The 19779-nt window shown below is 37.0% G+C and overlaps 1 protein-coding gene across 2 annotated transcripts in view; it reads right to left on the bottom strand.

The window, feature by feature from the left end:
- Positions 1 to 1818: 1818 nt before the first annotated feature.
- Positions 1819 to 19779, bottom strand: part of LOC145939946 (uncharacterized) — a 124209-nt gene continuing 106248 nt past the window's right edge. For both annotated transcript variants that reach the window (XM_083044609.1, XM_083044610.1), the window contains one exon: positions 1819 to 2074. In XM_083044609.1, the coding sequence (XP_082900735.1) occupies positions 2067 to 2074 (8 nt within the window). In that variant the 3' untranslated portion in view covers positions 1819 to 2066. The remainder of the gene's footprint in view (positions 2075 to 19779) is intronic.

The following is a 19779-nucleotide window of genomic DNA, read 5'->3' as shown; positions in this document are numbered from 1 at the left end:
CCGGACAGAGACCGTGGTCACTGTCCCATACATATCCCACTGCGTGTGTACACATCCTTTAGCATCGCGGTCTCACGAGTTTCGTCGCAGGTTGCGCCGCGGCTCTTCTGCCTTCTCTTTAGGGAGGGTGACCCGTCGACGAAACCCTGGTTCGCGCGTATCACCGGGTATTGTCGAAAACCGGATTTCGATGGACGGCGATAATGTATGCGAATGGTCATTGCGCATCGCGCGTCCCGGAGGAAGGGGAGACTGCTGCTGTAAGGACGAGCGATGGGCAAGAAGGGCGCATCTCGTGTCCATAAACATCAGATTTTATTTATGTAATACGATTATTTAAGAATTCCTAGTTTCGTTTTAGATATTTCAAATATTCAAGAGATTACAAATATTTTATTGACGCCATGTTCGAATAAATTAGAAGCGCTTTTAACGTCTATTTCTTTATCATCTTGTTATTTATATTATAAATAAATAATAAATCTATATCTTTCTTTTCAAAGCTCGATAAGTCCGCTTTAGACGATTTATAAATTATGTGACAGGATTCTATAACGAAAACATTTGAAGAATTAGAATACATATGTATATATCGAAAAATATACGTAAAATGATCAATAAAATTCTATCCTGAATTTCGTCATCAATGAGAGATCATCTAAAGAAAGACCTTGAGATTTTAAACAACTAAAAAAAAATTAATAAATATATAAATATCGAGATTTTATTTTTGCCGGAAGGAACCGAGACAGATCTCGCGAACTCTCATTTCTACTCCATTCCGCGGTCTCACACATTGTCCGTAGCAGGTTGGATGGCCCTCTCTTACTTCGGCTACCCAGGCATGACCCATGATCGGGGGCACCGCGAGGGCAGCACATCGGGTATTGTCGAAAACCGGATTTTGCGGTAATATATGCGGATGGACAGTGCGCGCACTACAAGACGAACAGTTGCAAGGGGTTGCAGGTCCTGCGACCGGACCTTCCGTACACACACTCTCTCTTTCTCTCTTTCCCCGTGAGCGTGAACGGGGGAAGCCGAAAGAGGGGCGATAACGGAGGTACCGTTCTTTGCGCAGACCGAGGGGCCCACCCGATGACCCCGTGGAATCCGGAAACTTACTAAACCGGATCTATTGGTCAGTTTCACGTGTCTTACGAGGGCTCGGACTACTCTCGTTCCCTCTTCGCGCGCTTCTCATCCTTTATTCTCCTCCGAGTCGGCATTGAGTCGCCAATGCACGGCTCCGAAGGGCTAAGAGAGTACGGCTCTCACCTGTATACACACCTACCTGCGTACACACATGTGTACGTTCAATTCGTTTGACCGTCGTAATCCATTTGTTGTATGCATGCGTAGAAGATAACCCATTATTGGGTCGATGAGAACTAGACATTGCTTACATATTCGACGTCATGAATGATTTAAGCGTATAAATTTGCATTAATCTTTGTATAAAAAAAAATTATTAAAACTTAAATTAAAATTAAAATAAAAGTTAAAATTTTAATTTAAGTAAAAAGAAAAATCATGAAAACTTAAATAACAAAAAAAAGGCTTAAGTATCAAAAAACTTAAATTTTATTAAACTTGATTTTTTTGTATTTTATTTCTTTCGTTTATATTTTAAATAAGATTATCAATTAAATAAAAAGCGGGATAATTTAATTATTGCTACAATTCAGTTTGCAAGTTATATAGATTTGTATTACTAATACAAATCTATATAAATAACCGCGCACGCGCTATAGTTAACATTTGCAAATAGGTACAAATAAATTAAAAATAGTTTATATATTATATAATTATCGATCTCATATACTCACATTTATTTCTAAAACGCTTTGTATACATGTGTGTGTGTGTGTGTGTATGTGTGTTTGTGTATGTATAACTTTATTAATACATGTCGAACTTCAAGCTATCAAACTGTAAAATCAGCTGTTTTGAAATAATTACCGTTTTTTTTAGATTAATCGAAGTTTATATTGTTGGTGGTTCGTCTCATATTCTTGCGTTTCAGAGAAATTGTGTGATGATCATCCCTGCTTCCGTCCGGATAATCAGCGAACTAAAACATATCATAATTGATTGCCATTAATTATAAATAAGAAGGTATTTGATATTTGTGCCGAAAGGCAGTAGTAGTGATAGAGAAACTAATTGCGCATCTATTCTGCGCTACACTACTATTTATTACAAGACACATGATTGATCGTGTTCATATAATTATTTGCACAAACATAATACATAGTATACTTAAAGTAAAAAGAAATGACTTATTTGTAGAAAATAAGGCTATATCTTTTTGTGCTGATAATGATCGCTTTTTTTCGCAACATGTGAGGATTTGATTGCTCGCAGTTTTAACTTTAACGTTGCAAATATTTATAAATGCTGTTATTTAAATTTACAGATTGTTATTTTTAAGAATGACTCATTTTATGGAATATTAAAATAAGGTAACACAGTTATTATGTGTGCGTTATAAAGATCGTAAAAATGTCGAGACTGTAGTGAGAAACTTTTCGAGTAACGTTTCACGAATCGTGAAATGTTGCTTTCATCGCGAATTTAGCAAGCAATCACAATCATCGTTGCTGCGAATAAAAATATCCGTCATAAATCACGTACGATAGTGATAATTATTTTCGAATAATGAATCTATAATCAGCACGATAAACACAATGTTGCATAATTCATCGAAAATATATTCGCGCTTTCGAATTGGGAGACAAAATTTAATCAAAACAAGGTCTTAAATATCCACAAATTATTCGAACGAAGAAGCGTTCATATTGATTTTTGTTTATATATTATGTGTCGTAAGTGCTTTTTTGTGAATTTAATTTGTTTATAAAAAGCATAGAGAGTTGTATGAAATTTCATCTTATAAAATTTTAAAGCTTCATAAAAAGATCCTAGACTTTTTTTAAAATAAAGAGAGAGTGAGATTTACAAGAGATTTAATTTATAAAGTCTGCATATATATATTCTATTTCTCGTGAGCTCTATGACGTCGAAAATTTTTTTCAAATCTAGATATGCGACTAGATATTGATATAAGCTATACATATGTAGCTACATCATTGACAAAAATAGCACAGAAGGAGACTGCAATAAAAATTGTAATTTTATTGGCCGCATGACCTTTCGTTGCACGACGTGCTTGGCTAATTCGTTTTAATTTATAAGAGTATGCCATCCAATTTTTGTATGTGTGCATAATTATATATACTAAAGAGCATGTTATTCGTACAGGTTGCGATAAAAATTTCGCATTTATTATGCACATTCCTAAAGCAACATCACAGAAGATGTTCGCTCAAACAATCGTACGCAGAAACGATTTTCGTGCAAATATCTCGGATGGGTTGTTTCAGCGTCGAAATTATTTGAAATTTTGTCAGGACCCCCTTTCGCAAGCTTTCTTCCAGAACGATGCGTTAAGTCAGGTCATGTTATGGCCTTATCTCCCACGAGGCTGGAGGACGATGCGATGTAGAGAAACTCAAGAAGACCCCGAAACGGTTCACCGGTGCCATCTCATTCCGGCGGACCGCCTCGTCCTTTTGCGGATTTAATTTATGGAGCGATTTTAATGTCTAAAAATACCATGCACCGTCCGTGTGTCCCGCCTCGAGATTCCAAGCGGTTTCTGGCCTTTCCCCTCGCTCTCGCTTTATCGTTGTTTCTCGCCCGGTTTGCTCCTCTCTCTCTTTCTTGGAGGAGAGATACGTGCGTGTACGCGAGTATCGCGTGCCCGCACACCCACAGAGCGCGGTGTCACTATCCCCGATCCGAATAAAGAGAAGACTTTTGCTGAAAAATCCACGCATGTTCCACGTCGGGTCCCATGTACGCGGTTCGAACGTTCGACGTTTCGCGTGCACAGCCTTCCGTTCGGATACGACTCTATTGCAGATATCATAAATCGACGATGCGTCCCGACGCGCCCCGAGCTTTTCAGTATCTTTCGCCGAGTTACGCACGAAACTGCGAGCGAGTTCGCCAACGAGCTCTAAGTATGATTTATCATTGACAGTTGCGTGCGCGTTCATCCTCTCCCGCATGGTTCCTGCGGCTTGCCACTTTCGTTTCGATCTTTTACATCCAACTATGAAAATAGCCACCGTCCCCGTATCTTCGAAGAAGATCGAACGCGAAGAATCTGCGGACCAAGTTCTGAACGGGCGTTGTTAATCCTGAATGGGCCCGGTCGTTGTAATTAATCTTATCGCGATGATAAAGCCGTATACTCTCTTATGGCCGCTAGGAGACGAGCGTGCAGATAGGCGTCGGATTATTAAATTAAATATTCCGCACCAAGAAGACGCACGCTTTCTGCCCATCTCTGCTATTCCGATACGTTAATGTACGCTAAATTACCGCGTAGAACATTATCCCCGGCTTTTACATCCGATAAATGTTATTTATATCGGCCGCAATAATTCTTGTCGGATCAGCGGTAAATTATTTCAGATCCTGATATAACGCCGCTCCACACGCAGCGACGTATCTCGTATATATCGCCGATGATTTTTCGCCGCGATCGAATAAATTTCACGCTATCGCAAATATAATGTACCGAATTAATGTACCGAGTTGCAAAAGTTCATTATTATACAAGAGATTTGTGCGATCGATATTTTGTAGTTGAGTCGCTGCTTAAGGGAAAACGCTTAATTAGGTCATCACGTTAATGCGGGCGTAACATTGAGATATCGGAAAAAAGAAAAATGTATTTATCGAACGCTTATCAGGACTAAAAAAATGTAGAAACTATATTCTTCAGATTTAAATGAAATTGTCTGGAGAGAAGTCGACTTATATATAGTTGGTCGCATTATTGCTTTATACCATATTTTAGATCAAGATTGCGGAAGAAGCTATTCTTGCGCGCTCGATCTTATTTCGCGATACACCGGTAATTCACGGAAGATATAGAATCGTGCGATCTTCCGGTACGATCGAGCCCTAGGGTGATACGCTTCCACGGAATTGCGGAAGCGACCGCTCCGTAATTTCCCTCTCGGAAAACGGATCGTCCTCGTCCATCTCGTATATACGATGCGTGCTGGTCGGAAATTGCGGCGGTGCTGTCTCAAGTCTTGCGACGCATCGGGATCCGATAATTCATCGATCTCTGACACCCGGACGATGCCCGGGAGGATGGTGGTGTATACGCGCGTGTTATTAAAGTACATGGGGAAAGAGAAATATACTAAGTATATGTGCGTATATGCAGACCGACGAGAATAAAGGCGATAATGGTGGCTATGCGAGTACGTCCGCATGAGATTTGCGCGTATCGGTATATAAGATGGAGCCTGTAGAAACGGTTATGCGTTATGATTTACGTTCGAGCGCATTGGTTGCAGTTTTGTATATGTAAGGGTATGTACTTGAGACCTCACATCAGCTGATTACGTGTGCCACGCGTCCGTACGCGTGTGTGCGTGTCCGCATCTAGCAACATCCGTACGACATTGCAGTAAGTTGTTGTCCAACTGAATCGAAAGATTGCCTAGAAGAAGGCAATGCATGGGAGCGGAAACGTAGACTCTTATAGGACGCAGAATCGAACTCGGAATTCTGTTTTATTATAGATATGATTGCTCTCTCTCTCTCTGTTTCTTTCTCCCTCTTTCCCTAATCGGTTTTAATTGGTTTAGATGGATGAATCCTCCTTATGTACGAGCACGTAACACATGGTCACATTAGTATCGTTTACACGCGTCGCGAAATTACAGCTCGCTTCGGTTGATTATATTCTTTACGACGCGGGTAAGCGATGTGTTCTCGTAAACGTATAAATCAGTCATATTTTATGGTTATTATATACTCGCGAATTTTTATTTTTTCACGTGTATACATACGCACACATTGACGGATATCTTACACGAGAGTTTTTAGTTTTATTACAGTAATCATAATTACGTAAAAGCGTTATAACTATAGCGCGATTAGTAATAAAGATCATTAATTCGATAGTTGGGCAGGGATTATAATTTGTATCCATCACTTCAGAGACTTCTTCTCCTCAAATCTTATTATATATAAAATTTATTATTACAGCTTGTCATTTATTGGAGCCATCAATACAACTATCACTTAAACAAACGAAAAAAAATTAATTATCACAAATATTTCGCTTCCATCCGCTTCTGGAGATGTCAAAGAAAGTAATTTATCTCATAATCATTACGTTACCAACAATACCGAATTTCCAAATAAAATTCAAATTGCATGCCTACTGCTTGCAAAAAAATCGCGTGCCTATTGCTCTTAGAGAGTAATGATATTTAATACCAGCCATTTTTCCAGGATAGTTATCGTACCGTGGCGCCATGGAAGATCGGCTCTCGTCTTCAGAAACGACGCGGCGCCACGATATTCGCGATCGTTTTATTCGCGAATCGCGAGCGCAGCTCGGAAACATCCGGCTAAAGGAATGATATTTACGTGTGCGGTATATGCGAGCGTACGTCGGTCGTGGTCCGTTAAATCCTATCTCGACGCTGATGCTTGCATCCGCGACCGATAGGACGGCGAGGAGGAGATAGGCGACGAGATACCCGCGACTCTCGTTTGAATTTTGCAATGCAAAAGATCCGCGTCGAGAGAGTGATACAACAATATGATACGGTGGTTGCAGATGTGGCGAATAATGCGGCGGGGATACATCTCTCGATATGAAGAAAAACGTGAACGCGTGCAAGATGCATTTGAAAAGTTTATGCTAAGAAACGACGATTTAATGTCGCGACAAGGGATGCTAAATTCTATAATAATGAACGACGAATTTCGTCTTGATGGCCCTTCACAGGGTGGTCCAGCATTTTTCTTTATGCCTTCATACGTAATTTCACTTAGAAAAATTACTTTAGGAGATTATTAGAAAATTATTTTTTTCGTGACTATATAGATTTAATTTTTCATTAAAATAAAATTATAAATGAATTATAAATATCATTCTTAAATTATAAATTAGATATTCTTAAAATCCAACTAACAAATGCTATTTTATTTAAGAGTTAGTTTTTTTGTTGACAGAATCAAGTATTTTATCATTATAGTTAATGCGAATAAATTATAGTAAAAATATTAAGCGATGGTACAAGCTCAGTATCACTATATGCGTTACGAAAAATATATATACTGTAAAATATGATTAGTTCAGAGCCACATGACCATGCATGCATGATAAATATTAATGGCTGCTAATACCTCGTGTCGTGTCGTGTGTATCTAATATTCGTTTTCTGCAATACGTGACGTTTCGCTCTCGTATACCGCTGTAATATCCCCTCGTAATAAAATAATCGCGGGACAGAATCGGTAAGATCGACGACAACGCTGTCTTGCCTTCGGCGTGCGTCGCGACGAGTTGTACTACTGTCGTGCGCTAAATGGATCTACGTGAGCGGATTATAAGAGACCTAAAGTACTCGATAATATTTCCTGTGCATTTTAAAGACGTTTCCTGACACCTTCGGCGAATCGACTCCTAAATAACACGGGAAATGATCGTTTATATGAGTTCCCTCCATTATTGCTTCATTTATTTATTTTCACCACAGACAACACGATTATTAACGTCGAGGACGCTAATTATATAATTGCTTTCTTATTTTATTCGTGCCGCTATTAGACCGCTATTATAAATTTAATCTGACAGGTGATCTCAGCGAAATCGCCCGGAAATCTAAGCTGATACGCTATTATACGCGCAACTCTCCGGAATGACATCCGGAATGATTCGTCAAAGTGACGTTTAGATTAGTTCGACGAGACCGACGCTGCATTGCACTCGTTGCACTTTTTGCATATCGTTCGGACACGTTGACCACGGTAAGAAACTATACGTATTACGTGCGCACGTGATTTTCGGACGAGATAGCCGTGCACGAAATCGGGTCGTCGTGCCGTCCGAAACGTTTTGCATTGCAAAGTAAAGACGTGAAACGTGCGATGGATGACGCGCGCTGCAACCAACGCGTCGCGCCGCACGATCTCCTTCCGCCATTGATATTCAGATTAGCTCCTTGGCGCTCCGCCCCGAGAGATCGCTATAATTCAACGCTCCTTTTTATTCACACGCATCGATTTCTATATTCGCCGATAATTAGCGCGTCGCGCAATCGTGACGGAGCGGAAAAATTTCGCAATTTTTCACCGGACGATCATCTGCTGTGCTGTGTTCACCAATGATATTTAACAAGATCGTCGTGTCGTTTATCAATCCTTTATCTCGAACCGGTTCGTCACGGAAGTCTCGTGAATCGGGCGGGCGCGCGTCTCCGTCGTTTGTAAATGCATAAATAACGTTGACTTCATAAAGCACATTATACCGCGAAATCAAGGGAGCGCATTCTATAAATCAAGCTCGCACTCTACCCGAAGGGCTACGGCCCTGGGCATGTCGCTAATGAAAATTTGTAGAACGTTGTTATCGGCATTCCCTAACCCAGCAGCTGGCATCGTTTACGTAAATATTTTTGACAGATTCTTAACGATGCACATACGATAGGCTGCAATTTTTAAGGGAAAAATATTCTACAATTATATCGCTTCTCATTTTACTTTTTCCTAGTAAAAAAAAAATATATATATAAAATTCTAATCTTCCATTTTTGATAAATAATATTTGATAATACGCATTGCAGAACAATATATCCGATAACAATCGCCCTACCCATCGTATGGAGGTAGAGCGTGTTAAATCGAAAGTTTGTTTTGCGATCTTCGCAATAATTAAAAAAAATAATGTAAAAAACACCTTTATGCGGAATATTATAAATTATACAAATATTTTAAGGTATAGAAATTAATTATTTATTAAATTAATGTATCACGGAGCTTATTTTTATTTACTTGATCCTGCGATTCGAATATTTCATTGCGTGTTCTCGATCCGAATTATGTATATCAATAATCGAAAAGTCGAACCGAGTGCCTCGCATCACTATTTTCCTGTCGGCGTGCGAATGATAAACAGAGCCGCAGCATGTCAACAATAACGTGTTAGGCGACATCAAGGCCAAATATTTTGTTATTGATAAATAATTCGTAATAACAATTCGTTGCCAAAATATTTTACTGGTAAGGATATATATTACATAATCTGCGCGATACATCCACAGCATCGTCGTCATTCGCATGAGATTCGAGCAAGAAGGTAAGAGCGCTCTATATATTTTTATATTTCTATTTATATCTCTATATTATATTATTATCCGTAATATTACGATATCATGCGAATTAAGATAAAAGTACCAATGCTTGGACATGTACCTATATCTGGACATTCGTATTCTTTTGGTCTTTAAATGCGGATATCAAAACTTTCAGCCATGAACATATGTACATACATTTAATATATATATACATTCCATATTAAAAGTTTAGATATCCATATTTAAAAATCAAAAAAATACGAATGTCCAGATATAGGTGCATGTCCAAGCATTAGTACTTTTACCTTACAATCATTCCGTATAATTATTATAATTAGCAATTATCAGCCCGCACAATTGGTTATTTTAAAATGCTTATAATTTAATATTCCGCGTATGTGTAAACATAGCACGTAAAATATTTCGGCAATATTTATAGTCAAATATATTTCGTCCGAGATTTTATCGTTTGATTTTTCGACGATCTAAATATAATTCGGATTGACAATGCGCAGTAAAATAATCGGATCGAATAAATAAAATAAAGATAAATTCCGTGATTAATCGTCTAATAAGTAATTAATCTATATTTTAAAATACTTATATAATTTAATTCCGCGTATACCTATGTATATAAGAATTTTTATGCAAAACTAAACTTCGATTATACAAAACTAAAGCTGATAAAAAAAACCTTGTTCTCCAAAAAAGGACAAAACGATATCAGAGGCGTTGCGTGAATGTGAGATTTGCATATGTCAATCACATCTGTATAATTACTGTAATTCGATACAGTCGAAGGAAGAAAAAGTGAGATCAGCGAAATTATCGTATCAGACGCGGTAACGCTTGAAATACTCTATCGATTTTTTTTTTCCATTCCGCCTGAATAAACGTAAACTAACGGGACACTTGTTTACAATAGACTCGCATTCGACAAATTCATAAATCGCGATTTGACATCGGGATACGTTCGCACGTTTTCATGGAGAACGGGGCGCGTTCGCGTTTGCTCGAACGATTGGTCGAATAATTATGATCGGAGTTTTGTGGAGAACCGGCGCAGCAGCGTATAAGAATCGTCTCGCATGCCTGATTGTAATTAATAATGCGAAAGGCGCCCACAAAGTTGTCACGTCGCGATAGAAAGAAAAATTGCAATTTGCCGATAGAGAGATAGAGAAACGCCTATGCTACTCCCGAGTTTCGCCGACTCTCTCGTTATATTTTTTTTCCTTTTATTTTTACAATCCCCCGCGAATTAACGTTGCCGCATAACGTCTCCTACGCGTTATTACTCTTTTTTTATCCCTTAACCCCGCCTCATGCGCCTTCTTTCCCCTCTCTTTACCTCGTCTTTTACTCTTACCCCGTGTTCACGACCGGCCGGCCGGCTTGATCGGCTACCTGGTCCTTCGCGTTACGCATTCAGATCTTGTCAGATGCAGGATAATATTTCCTGTAACTGTATAACAGATTTACGAGCAAGTCACCTGGGCGGCGCGCGAGTGAAACGGAGCGCTGTACGCGTACGCGTTGGCAGGAAAGGCTATCGCCGCGTGAAATTGAACTTAATGATACGGATTTAGATCGGAATGCAGCGCGAAGCTGCAAATGCCGCATGTCGATTCTGTTGCAACTGGAATTATATTTGTTATTAAATATCTTACGCATCGCTTATATCGATTGACGACTCTTACATCATATATTTGAGAAATAAGAAATCAATGATCAATGAGCTAGCTTGAATGAATAATAATAAAGAAAAGAAAACTTTTGATTATACGCGCGATAACTCTTGTTTTGCTGGATCTTCTCATTAACTGTTTGTTTTATTTTTTTAAATAATAATTTTTTAAGAAATGATATATTTTATGATATAAGAAAGAAATGATATATTTTCACAGCATAGAGAGAGTTAGACTACGCTAATGTGTGAGAGAATTTTTCTTTACTTTTATAATATCAAATATCCATCTTATTTTTATTATTTGTAATTATTATAATTATTATTTTATAATTATTTCTAAAATTTATTCCGTATGAACCTTTTCCTTTTAATCTAAATATTCAGTATCATTACGTATTCATTGTCGTTGGATAATAAATTAGATAAGTATACAAATAAAATAAAGCGCAATGTCATACTCCGCCTGTATTACTATATCTTTTTGCCGAGCACGACAGTAGCAAATTTCTTCTCTATAATTTCTGTAACATATATTTAACGGTTCATTAACGTTTTTATTTTATGCAAAATTATCATGTTAAGCCTCATCGACAAAAATTTTCTTAATATAAATCTTTATTTTTTTAACTCTGCGTTTATTCATGTCGTTCTATCTGTATCAATAGATTAAAAGAGTGTCGCCTTTCTGAAAAGCGGTTATTTAATTTATATAATGCCGAGTAAAAAGTAGTTCAAGCGATAAGTGTTAAACGTTGAGACTCGTTTTTGTGATATCGTGCGATTAAGCCGCTTACAAAATTGAGCGAATTAATCGAACGAAATCGTAGAAATGAATTTTTGCAGACGATTGACTCAATTTCGCTAGATGTACAGATCCGCACCGGAAAGTGAGTAATCACGTTCGAATATTCATTTAATCATAGATATAATTAATTTAAGGTATTAATGAACAGCGCGTATCGATAAGAAATTTTCTAGGAAACCATTACTCTAGAAGAGCATGCGCTTATCATATATGATATCTTGTACTTGCTGAAAATATAGCGACATTAACGATACGACATTAAATAATAAATATTCGTTGTTCTCCAAAGTATATTTAGCAATGACGTTGATTAATGATACGATCCGATTCCTCGCTGATTATACACAGCGCACGGTATCACACGTTGACGTTTCCCATTTTCATCACAATTATGATACGCATAATTATATACTCCTATATATACATATATATATTTCAACGGGCAACCCACGCTGCGCGTAAGCTAATACGAAACATTACGTAATGTGCCACACTGCAGCGAATGTAAATTCACTTTTGCGCAATCAGGTTCACTGTTCCTTATCGCGAAATTGCCGCACGTCTAATTTCAATTTTACTGTGTTGCGCTAAAAATATCCCATAAAAATTTGTTATAAATAATTCGTCATGAAGCCAATCGAGTTAAAATTGTCACAGAAGTATGCAATATGACACTTGCTTGGTGGTAATTTAAATATTCGCATTATACATCTATTGTATTATATTGCATATTAAGAAGATCTTCATTGCATAATAAGAAGATAATCATTGTATATTTTATCAGAAAAGAAATGTGTGAGATGTTATATTAATTTTCATCAAAAATATAATATCATCTAGAGTAATATTTTTATATATATAGGTAACTTATTAAAATAATCTAGCTAAACGTTATATCCAGAGTACTAATGGATAATAAAAATAAATCTCTTTCTTGTATCAATGATATAAATAAATAATTAACATTTTGCTCAAATTTAGCTGAGACAAGAAAAAAAACATTGTTCTCACGGTTGCAGGTTCGGAATGTATCGTATACATATAAAACTCCCGTAGCAACGAAATAGTTACAAGAAAATTCTGAAATGAAAGGTAGGAAGGGTATAGAACTAACGATTTTTTAGCTCTTTAGCTCTGGCAGGTAAACCCTCTGACGGGGGTGTTGCCCGACCTGACAGGTGCATCTCTTTTTAACGTTTTCTATAGTGCACCATCTCGACCATCGGTATTCAACATCGGGACACACTTAGCTAGCATGGATGTGTACGTACAACGGTTCGTCTGTGAGCATACACACATGCGGATCGCGCTCCTGAGATAAATACTGACCGTGTATCTCAGGTATATTCAGGTATAGAACATCTTTCACGAGCGAGAGAGCCAGGTAGGCCTATATACGCAGGTCTCTCTACCGAAGAGGTCAGTGGAGTGACTAAGGAAAAAAGATTCACCAACCAGGACGATAATACTTCGTTCGAAGAGAAGAGAAAGAAACGTGCACATGGAAAAATCCGCGGAGATGTGGCTTACGAAATAAGGTGTGATATCTTTTGTATATAGTAAAGGAATTTCGGAAATCCTCAAAGAAAACGTCTATTCGAAATGTATGCTGAATATTGTGTCATTATAAGAACACGTATCTTTTTCAAGGTAGAGAATAAAGATGATATCTTTCAATATTATATCTTATTCATACTGTGCAACTATTAATGCAATATGTAGGCAGCACTCTTTTTGACTCAATATTTAATCGTATAGTATAGTGTGTGTATATTTGCCTTATCACAAAATTTTTCAGTAAAATTAAATTAAAAAGTTAAATCCTGTCAACGCGAATACTGCATAATTCATAATTTTAAAATCATGTAATAATTTGCATAAGTAGATTATGCAACACGCGCATCTTTTAGGGATCAAATTACGCATTTAGCATATTTGCACGATTAGTTGGGATAACTAATTAAGATCGATTTAGTTGTCGAAGGTTGAATACAAAGTAGCGAGAGGGATCAGGTATCACGCAATGCGCGATGCAAGATTAAGGTTCCAATTTTTCTCCACCACTAAATCACGGAAAGGTGATACGATTACATTCGACGACCTTAATGTAACGCGCGAATGTTTAAGAGCGTGATGCATTTCGGCTTATGTTGCCACGACTTATACACGCGCACTTCTCGTGTGTCCGTGTGTAATTAACACACGTACAAGAGAGGAGTATCCAGGACGTTTTTATTTCGTTCTTAATTACCGCGGCTCCGTGCACGGAGCATATTGTCGCATTATTGCGTAATCATGGAGTAATTAATATATGCGAGAGCCCTCGCTCTCGACGATCGAAGTTTTTCCGCGCGCGCGGCCTGGCAGATGCGCAATCAACGATAATTGCGTAACGCTTAATGATAAATTATCTTTTACGCTTATCCACGCATCGTTGGACAATATGTAAAGCCAATAGAAGAAGCGATTGCGAGTCGCGCGCCAGTCAGCTTCATCTTCCTTCTTCTTCCTTCTATCGTAATTGAGCTATGCATAATAAAGGATCGCTAAACGACGACACTTTAACAGATCTCTAATGATCACGTATCAAGCGATGATGGAACTAAAGTCTTGCGTCTCGCATCGCACTTCCACGGCGAGCTTTTAATCGTGTGAAAATCCTCGGGCGAAACTTATCAACGATCGAGAAATAAATGACGGCCTCTCTTACCACGAGCTTCGTCTTTTTTTTTTTCCATTCGCATGATTTTATAATGAGCGGCGAGATAAATAATGCATGTGCAGCCGGGCATAAAAGCGGCGGTGAACTTTTAGCATTCTTAGGCAGAAGCAAAGGTATATGATGACCGTCGAATAAAGCAAATAAACTAAGATGTGATTAATACACGTCGATTTCTTAAGTAGGCTTAAGTACACTTTGATACATACTCTTAGCTGTATCGTTTTCCTGATATAATAATTGAAAACTAGATAAATCGCTATCGCTATAAAAAGAATCATATTTCCATGGGATATATTGAAACATCTTTATATACTAATAAAATAAGGAAAAAGGAAAGAGAATCTTGATAAATTAAATATCAGGAACAATTAAATGACGAAATCTTATTCTTCAATTAATTGCAGTTGACCTTAGCTTTAATAAATTAACAACTAGAAGTTTAGTTACCAAAATATTTAATAAATCTTGAAAATTGGACAGAGATAATAAAGTATAAAATTATATAAATTTTTAGAGATAAAAAGAAAATTATTTTCCATATTTCTATATTTTAACAATACTATTTCGCTCATGTACGCCTAACAAACATTCTGTAACACTAGATAAAAAAATTGTATCTAAAGCCCCTTGCACCATAGCGATAGCGATAGGAATAGCGATAGCGATAGAATAACATCTATTCTCTGTTTCTATTAGTGAATATTATTTACCAATAGGAACAGAGAATAGATGTTATTCTATCGCTATCGCTATTCCTATCGCTATCGCTATGGTGCAAGGGGCTTTAGATACAATTTTTTTATCTAGTGTTACAGAATGTTTGTTAGGCGTACATGAGCGAAATAGTATTGTTAAAATATAGAAATATGGAAAATAATTTTCTTTTTATCTCTAAAAATTTATATAATTTTAGAATAGCATCTATTCTCTGTTTCTATTAGTGAATATTATTTACCAATAGGAACAGAGAATAGATGCTATTCTATCGCTATCGCTATTCCTATCGCTTAGGCTTGTGCAAGGGGCTTAATAAATGGTTCAGATATATCTAAGATGGCGTGTGAAACACCATAACAATCATATCATATCCAATTATTTAACGCCAAAAATCATGCCCAATGAAAAATGTTCTCGAAACTGTGCTTCGTCGATTCTTATTGGTGGGCTTTCTAATTGGTGGACTCTCCGATACACGATGGTTGCTGGTTAGGTTCGATACCTTCAAGAATTGTATAGGCCCATCATAACATCTACCACGTCCACATGCAGTCCCCGCATACATCCCGTACTCAATATATGTATATCTATATATCACACGCATACGAGTATCCACATACCCTATAATCTTACTGCAAACGTCAAATAATCACGTCGCAACTTTTTTCTCTTTCTCTTAAATCGTATGTGCCAGGATAATTCTAGCGAAAAAAATGCAAATTTCATTGGCGTTTTCTTTACGATCTTTACGAATCTGCGACCTAATCGTATTTTCCTCCCCTTCTTCGAATGAACACGATCGTCAATCTAATCTCGAGAAACATTGGCGTACATGTAACTCTGGACACGGCGCTTTATGCTTATCCATTAACTCTAAACGGCAATTACGCTGGAAGCGTACATAGGCATCATATTCGACGGGAAGTTAATAAGCGACGTGCATCCGCGTCGGTTGGAAAAAAAAGCTCGCTTAAATTATGCAGAATAATCCCCGCTGCAACGACAAGTAAACAAAGCTTTAATTCAATCGGAGTTATCGAGTTAAGACGTTATCGGAATGAACATTTTATCATCCGTTCATTTCGCACACTTTGCATGAATCCTTTTGGATTATCGCTTCGTGCTGTATCTTAATCTTTCTTACTACTATTATTATTTCGAAGCAATTATCTTTATCGCTCTGATATATTAATTATTTTAATTGAAAGCAATTAAATCTCTGTCAAATTGAATTGAATATAAAGTCTTAAAAATATCTTAAATTATTGATAATGATATTAATCGGATTTGTTATATATTAGTAGAAAAAAATCAATTAATATATGTGAAATGAAAATCTCATACAAAACACACCGAATAAAAATTTCTCTTCTTTTAAATGATAATATTATAATTGCGTTTGTATTAGAATTAATTTATATTTGGAGAAGGCATTTACATCAATTTGAAGATAAACGGAATTTATCATTATCATATCTATTTTTCATAATTTTAAAATTTTGCTTTAAAGAACGTAGGCTTTGAACGACGATTTGCTCGGTCAATTTCATCGGTCGAAATAACGCACTTTTTGCGCGAATCTTTCTGAAACATCGTCTTCACACGCCTTCTTCAGAAGGCGATTCAGCCAATTACGCCGCGGAAGTGACCAGTTAGCGAAATCAATCGGATTGCCGCGTCGTTGTCGATGTCGCGGAGAAAAACCTCGCAAATTGCGACGCGCGGTTTAATGATCGCCTCGTTTCGTCGTGATCATTAAACCGCGCGCTCTGTCGAGTCAATGAAACGCCCTCCTTATTCCCTCCGTCTCGCCCTCCGGAGAACGCGAGACGCACCGGACGCATGTCTGAACGGGGTAACTGTTTTCCGTTCTTGCGAAAAGTTAACGGACCGCTCGAGAAGAGCATGCTGCAATTTCGCCGACTTATGGAAGCGGCGCGCCGAACGACGATGTAAGAACGTCGGGTAACCGCGGCGATTTTACAAATACCGTTACGCGAGGGCGACTTAATTTCCTTCGCGATCGATTTATCGGCGAGACGGCGAAATTCCGTCGTCGGGTTATTTCTCGGCGCGATCCCGAAACTATCGTTTATATGTGAAATTGAGCTAGAATCGAAGGAAAGGAATTTAAAATAGAACAAAAAAATCCATTAATCACAGTAACGTAATATTTTTTAAAGAAACGAGAAGAATATACTTTCCTTCAAAATCAGAATCAAGTGGTAATTTTTATATGTAATATAAAATATATATATTAAAAAAAATTTTTTTAAGTGGATCTTATTTTATCGCTCAAAGCTTAAACAGCCAGTCCTCCTCGCAACGATGTTATATAAGAGAGTGATTAAATTAATAACTGCTTTTAACCGCTACGCCAGTTAATTGTATTGCGTCCGTATATCTTAAGAAAGATATGCGATTAATGCCGACATCGTCGGTATGTGTGCGAAGGTATCGGCCGAAGAAAGTTCTTTTTCTGGTTCAGCGAGATGCTCCCGACAACCTGATTTCGCCGATCCACCTTCCACTTGTTGGCACAACGAGTTGTTTTCGCGCTGAGACTAATTGTGTCCATTAATCGTGACTCGATTCGGTAATTCAGATTTAGACTCGTTTTGTCAGTGTCTTGTTTGCGCGCTGCGATGGCTCGTCGATTTCTACAAGACCAGTTCTCGACGTAATTATAATTAAATACGCTATCTGTTGTTTGAAGTGTAACAATATATCATATTCTAACGACAAACTTGAAATAAAAAATCAAATTTAATTCTATATTTATTATATTTATATATAGAATTAATTTATATTAAATCAAGTTATATTTCAGCAGATAGAATTTTTTGTATGCCTAAAATACATGTAAAGTACGTAATGTAAAGAATATACAATTCAATATTATTAAAAAAATGCAGCTGATCTCTCGTAAACAAACTTAAAAACTTTACTATTTCCGGATGCTTTTTCTCTCACGAGAGAAAAAATGTGCAGATGGATATTAAGATAAGAGCGTTCAATCGCAAACAAGCAGCATTAATATTAGTTATCTTAGACGCAATTTCAATTGCGCAATGGCTGACGAAATTTATCAGACCTTCATCGCGTCTTCGTGCTATTACGTAGTCGCTTAATCGTTCGACAACGACACTGCGCCATTAACGAAGACATTGATCGTGTATTCAATGAGGCGTTCGGGCATCAGCGTTTCAAGGTCGAAAATATAAAATAAAAAAAGATCAAGAAGTCTCTTCTAAAAGAATGTAGAACATAAAAATAAAATGTTTTAAAACTTATACGTATATTTATATATATAATTTGTTTTATTATACTAGAATATTAGAAAGCACCGAGCCATTTATGATTTTGATGCAGTAAGTGTACATTAGTGCGTTAATTTTTCATTGTGTTGCGTCTTTGCATGATATCATGATTATACAATATTGTTATCAAAAATTGTACTCTCGATGTCGGAATAGGATTTGAATCTTATTGAACATTGCTAGATAATGATCGATGAAAGCATCAACAGGATCCGTATCGCCGACGAGCGATTCGACCTGAATCGATTAGAGTTCGATCGATTGCGCGATAAGGACAGGTGGGATCGTCGTCGTTTGGTTCTATGTGTGCCGACTCTTGTCACATACACCATATGGTGTCGTCATATCGTGAATATCATATAGCGAACATCAGATAAAAATTTCTGTTTTAATGTATTCGTGCATTATGCGATTAGGATACTCCTCAAATCTCGATGATCGCGATTATAGAGCATACTTTTGAAATCTTAATGATCGCGAGTTTTCGCTGGTTTAATTAGCAAGTAGGATAATATAAAATTAAGAAAGTAAATAAAATTATTGAGAAGGATATTGAAGAAGCTAGAAAAGAAATTAAAATATAAATAATATAAAATTTAAATTTATTTTTAGTAAAATCTGAAAAATTCAAATTAAAACTATAAAAATAATGAAAAATTAAAACTGTAGAAATTGTAAAAAATTAAAATTGTTTTTAAGTATTCCAAGTTTTAACGATCCATTCTTGGAACAGTAGCCGAGCACGATGGGCGCCTGGTCGTTCCAATGATCAACTTATTGTCCGCGCTAGGCAATTATTATCTTGGCACGCCGATCGATGCAGGATCGGTTCGCACGTAATCGTTACAGGGCTCCTGTAACGACGTACCGTGCGATAAACGCTACTTTAGTGGCGCGCGGCTCTGCACGAAGACGCGTTTGTGGGCAACGCTGATATTTTGCGAGAATAAATTTTCCACGACGACTGATTAGTGGCGCTATGGTAAATTAGAGAGGAGCTCTAAACACGCGTATTTCTACACTCGACTCAATAATTAGCGTGTATGAAGTCGTTTTCACACGGATCGTGCATTTAGATCATGCACCTACAATTCGACAAATAAGACATTATTTTATTCAAAAATTATTAATAATATGAATTAATTTTTATTTAATATTGTGCGTAAGAAAAAAAATAAAGTAAGATAGTCTTATAAATCAATAATCTAAAACTTTTATATCCACGAGTAAAGAGAGAACAAACTAATTAAAAACGTGATATACAATGCGCAAATTATTCTTTCTTGTAAAATATTTTATATTTAATTATTGGATACGTTTTGGTCCCAATTTCGCAAATCAGC

Source organism: Prenolepis imparis, unplaced genomic scaffold (assembly GCF_030444845.1).
Source record: "Prenolepis imparis isolate NDT839.2.m4 unplaced genomic scaffold, iyPreImpa1.0 SCAF_8, whole genome shotgun sequence".
Taxonomy (NCBI): Eukaryota; Metazoa; Arthropoda; class Insecta; order Hymenoptera; family Formicidae; genus Prenolepis; species Prenolepis imparis.
Note: the sequence above shows the minus strand (reverse complement) of the source record. Positions and strands in the feature narration are given on the sequence as shown.